The 3450-nt window shown below is 48.1% G+C and overlaps 1 protein-coding gene across 1 annotated transcript; it reads right to left on the reverse strand.

Annotated features, from left to right (window-relative positions):
* Positions 1-1720: 1720 nt before the first annotated feature.
* Positions 1721-2878, reverse strand: LOC135104531 (tyrosine-protein kinase Yes-like). The gene has a single exon (XM_064012104.1). The coding sequence runs from the start codon at positions 2876-2878 to the stop codon at positions 1721-1723; it is 1158 nt and encodes a 385-aa protein (XP_063868174.1).
* Between the last annotated feature and the right edge of the window lie 572 nt (positions 2879-3450).

A 3450-nucleotide genomic window follows, 5' to 3' on the forward strand; every position in this document is an offset into this window, starting at 1 on the left:
AAGAGAGAGAAACTGAGTAAAGAATAGGCAGAGAATAATGGATCTACGAGAGAGAGAGAGAGAGAGAGAGAGAGAGAGAGAGAGAGAGAGAGAGAGAGAGAGAGAGAGAGAGAGATGCACATCTGTGAAATGATTATTTGCTTGACAGAATATTTACTCAGTGTTAAGATCCTACTCTCTTCTCTCTCCCCTTCTTCATCTCCCTCTTCCCTCCCTCCCTACCTCCCTCTCCTTCCTTTATCTCTCCCGGTCCCTATGCTCACCTCTCTCTCTCTCTCTCTCTCTCTCTCTCTCTCTCTCTCTCTCTCTCTCTCTCTCTCTCTCTCTCTCTCTCTCGTCCCTTATGGTCACAGGTGAGGAAATACAACACTGAGATACATTAACAGATGACGAGAAAGGAAACATTGTTAGCTTAGTAATGTAGAAAGACAGAAGGGAAGGAGATGCGAAAGAGAAAAAGGTGAAGAAGAAACATAATAGTGAATGCAAAATTACGAACAAAGGTAACGTACGGAAAGAGAGAGAGAGAGAGAGAGAGAGAGAGAGAGAGAGAGAGAGAGAGAGAGAGAGAGAGAGAGAGAGAGAGAGAGAGAGAGAGAGTGCGTGTGTGTTAGAGGAGCATAATTCTTGGTATCAGTTTATATAAGAGAAGAATAAGTAATAATAATAATAACAATACATAAAGGAAGGAAATATATAATGCAGTAGATAATTTAAAGAGAAAAAAATGACTGAGCAAACTGAGAGAAGGGGGGAAAAGAACTAAAAAGAGAGAGAGAGAGAGAGAGAGAGAGAGAGAGAGAGAGAGAGAGAGAGAGAGAGAGAGAGAGAGAGAGAGAGAGAGAGAGAGAAACAAAAGGAAAAAAAGGAGATGAGAGGATGGATTAAAAAAAAAATAATCAAAGACAGAAAAGAAACAAGGGTGATCGTCCGAAAAGAAAGAAAGAAAGAAAAAAAAAACGAATGAGTTTTTTAAGGAAATGTGCAGAAAATACAAAGAGATTATAAAAAGAGGGTAAAACAAAAAGGGGAGAAGGATTAAACAGAATCGGGAAGAATATTTTGCTGGGGACTAACGAACGGTAACAAGGGAGGAGGAGGAGGAGGAGGAAAAGGGGAAAAATATATATGAATGGAAGATAATAATCGATCCGTGTGTGTGTTCTTTCTTTTTCTTTCTTGAGGTACAAAGAAAAAAAGTTAACTCGGGAAATCTACTAAATTGGTAAGGGAGAAGGGGAGGGAGGAGGAGGAGGAGGAGGAGGAGGAGGAGGAGGAGGAGGAGGAGGAGGAGGAGGAGGAGGAGGAGGAGAAGAAGGGGGAGGTTGCAGTGTTCCCTGTAGAGGCGACCCTTCACACTGCAAAGGACCCCTGGGCTCTGTTTGCTCCCTAAAGTCAACATACACACACACACACACACACACACACACACACACACACACACACACACACACACACACACACACACACACACACACACACATGTAAATGTATGAATATGAATTCGCCTTGTTTAGTATACAGATGTATTTTACTTTAAGTATTAATAATGAAAAGTTAAACGAAAGCCAAACGAAACATTGTGGTGTAAAGATCACTCTTCTAAGATTACTTCATAAAGCTTCTGCTTGTTATTGTTTATTTCAGGTATAAAAGAGAAGTATAAATATCCAAGTCATTGTAAGTTCTGTACCATTAGGTTACGTTCTTTGTTACTTCGTCATATCCACATGTTACCGAGCAGGACGGCAGTGTCGCGGCTCCACCTGCTTGCTGTGGGATCAGGAGTGTCTTTATGGAGGACTTTCAGCCTGAGGTCTCGCAGACAGGCGGCCACGTCAGGCAGAGTGGGCCGCTTATCGGGATCAGGGTGCGTGCAGGCCATGAGCAACGATGTGACTGCCGAGGTGAGGCCCGCGTCGTTGGCTATCACCGTCATCCTGATCATCAGCACCCCGAGGCTGTACACGTCGCTGGAGGGCCGCAGCCGCTCCCCAGCCTTCATCTCGGGGGACATCCAGTGCTGCAGGTAGTCCCGCTTGCTGTGAAACTCAATGCCTGCAAACTTACTGTCGAAGGGCTGGCCGATGGGCGTGGCCAGACCGAAGTCTATGATGTGGACGTCAGGGTTGTGCCACTCCCCCGACACCGTGATGTTGTTCGCCTTGAGGTCGCAATGGATGAAACCATTCTCGTGAATCTCGTGGACCTGATCACACACCTTGGCCAGGGAGTCCAGCAGCACCGCCACGTCCGAACACTCTGACAGAAACTCTCGGAAAGTTGCCCCCACAAATTCCAGGAGGATGGCGGGAGGCTCCGTGCACATGGCGAGGACGCGCGGCGCGCCGCCCGCTCCGGCCAGCTGCAGCAGCACGCGTGCCTCCCGCAGCAGAAGTTCCAGAAAGCTGTCTGATAACATCACCTTCCTGATGGCGAGTCTGCCGCGGAATGTAACCGTCTGCACCATGGCGTAGCTGCCAGGAGTGATGTCCGTCCCCACCTCCAGACTGTCCAGCTCCTCTGCAGATAAGAACGGCACGCTGCGGCGGAGAAAGTCTAGCTCTGATTCCATCCTGCTCTTCACCAGAGGGTTAAGGAGGCCCCTACAATTCAAGGCGGGAAAGTGAAGGAGGCGGATGGTGGGCACGCCTCGGTCTGTGTGGAGGCACAGGAGAGGGAGGCGGGGAGGCACGCTATGACTCCGGCAGGAGCCATAACGCACACACTGCGGCACAGAGGAGTCTTGAAGCAGCAGTTGCTTGTTCCTCTGGTGAGTGTCCAGTACAAGACGGCGCACTTTGCTCAGGCGCGTCTCTTGGAGATCACACACACCAGACTCGTCGGGTTTCACGAGGCACACCAGGCGAGGCCCCATCGTGGCTGTAGATTTGTGCTTCAAAGGCGACAAATATATGTAATAGCCTTATATAACAAATACCATTATAAATACACAACTTAGATACAGAATCAGCACTTGTTCTTAGTAATGACCTTGTTTTACGTGTCTTGCCCCAATAAACGTGATGTACGCGAATCCACGAAGCGCCGCGAAATTAAGAATATGGAAGCACGAGAAAACCTTGATGTTTGGGGCTTGAGGGAGGACAGAGAGGTAAGGGAAGGGAGGAGCTCGAGCGTGTGATACACCTATAGGCCTCTTAACATACCCGGACGTAATCGAAGCAAACAAAATCCAATCAGTTCCGCCCCTAACCTAATCCAGGGTTAGATCACCATCTGACACGCACCCCTCCTCTCTCTCTCTCTCTCTCTCTCTCTCTCTCTCTCTCTCTCTCTCTCTCTCTCTCTCTCTCTCTCTCTCCCCCCTACCTTCACAGTCAAATTTATCGTGGGAAACAGATGATAAATAACGTGCTATTTCAGTTCACCAATGACCGCCTTGGATTGCTCACGGCCAGAAAAACAAGCGGCCAAGCGACATTCCTC

The sequence above is a fragment of the Scylla paramamosain genome, chromosome 10 (assembly GCF_035594125.1).
Source record: "Scylla paramamosain isolate STU-SP2022 chromosome 10, ASM3559412v1, whole genome shotgun sequence".
Lineage (NCBI taxonomy): Eukaryota > Metazoa > Arthropoda > Malacostraca > Decapoda > Portunidae > Scylla > Scylla paramamosain.

Bases quoted from the DNA above. Each gene is read 5' to 3' on its own strand.
- LOC135104531 (XM_064012104.1), bottom strand. From the start codon at position 2,878: ATGGGGCCTCGCCTGGTGTGCCTCGTGAAACCCGACGAGTCTGGTGTG.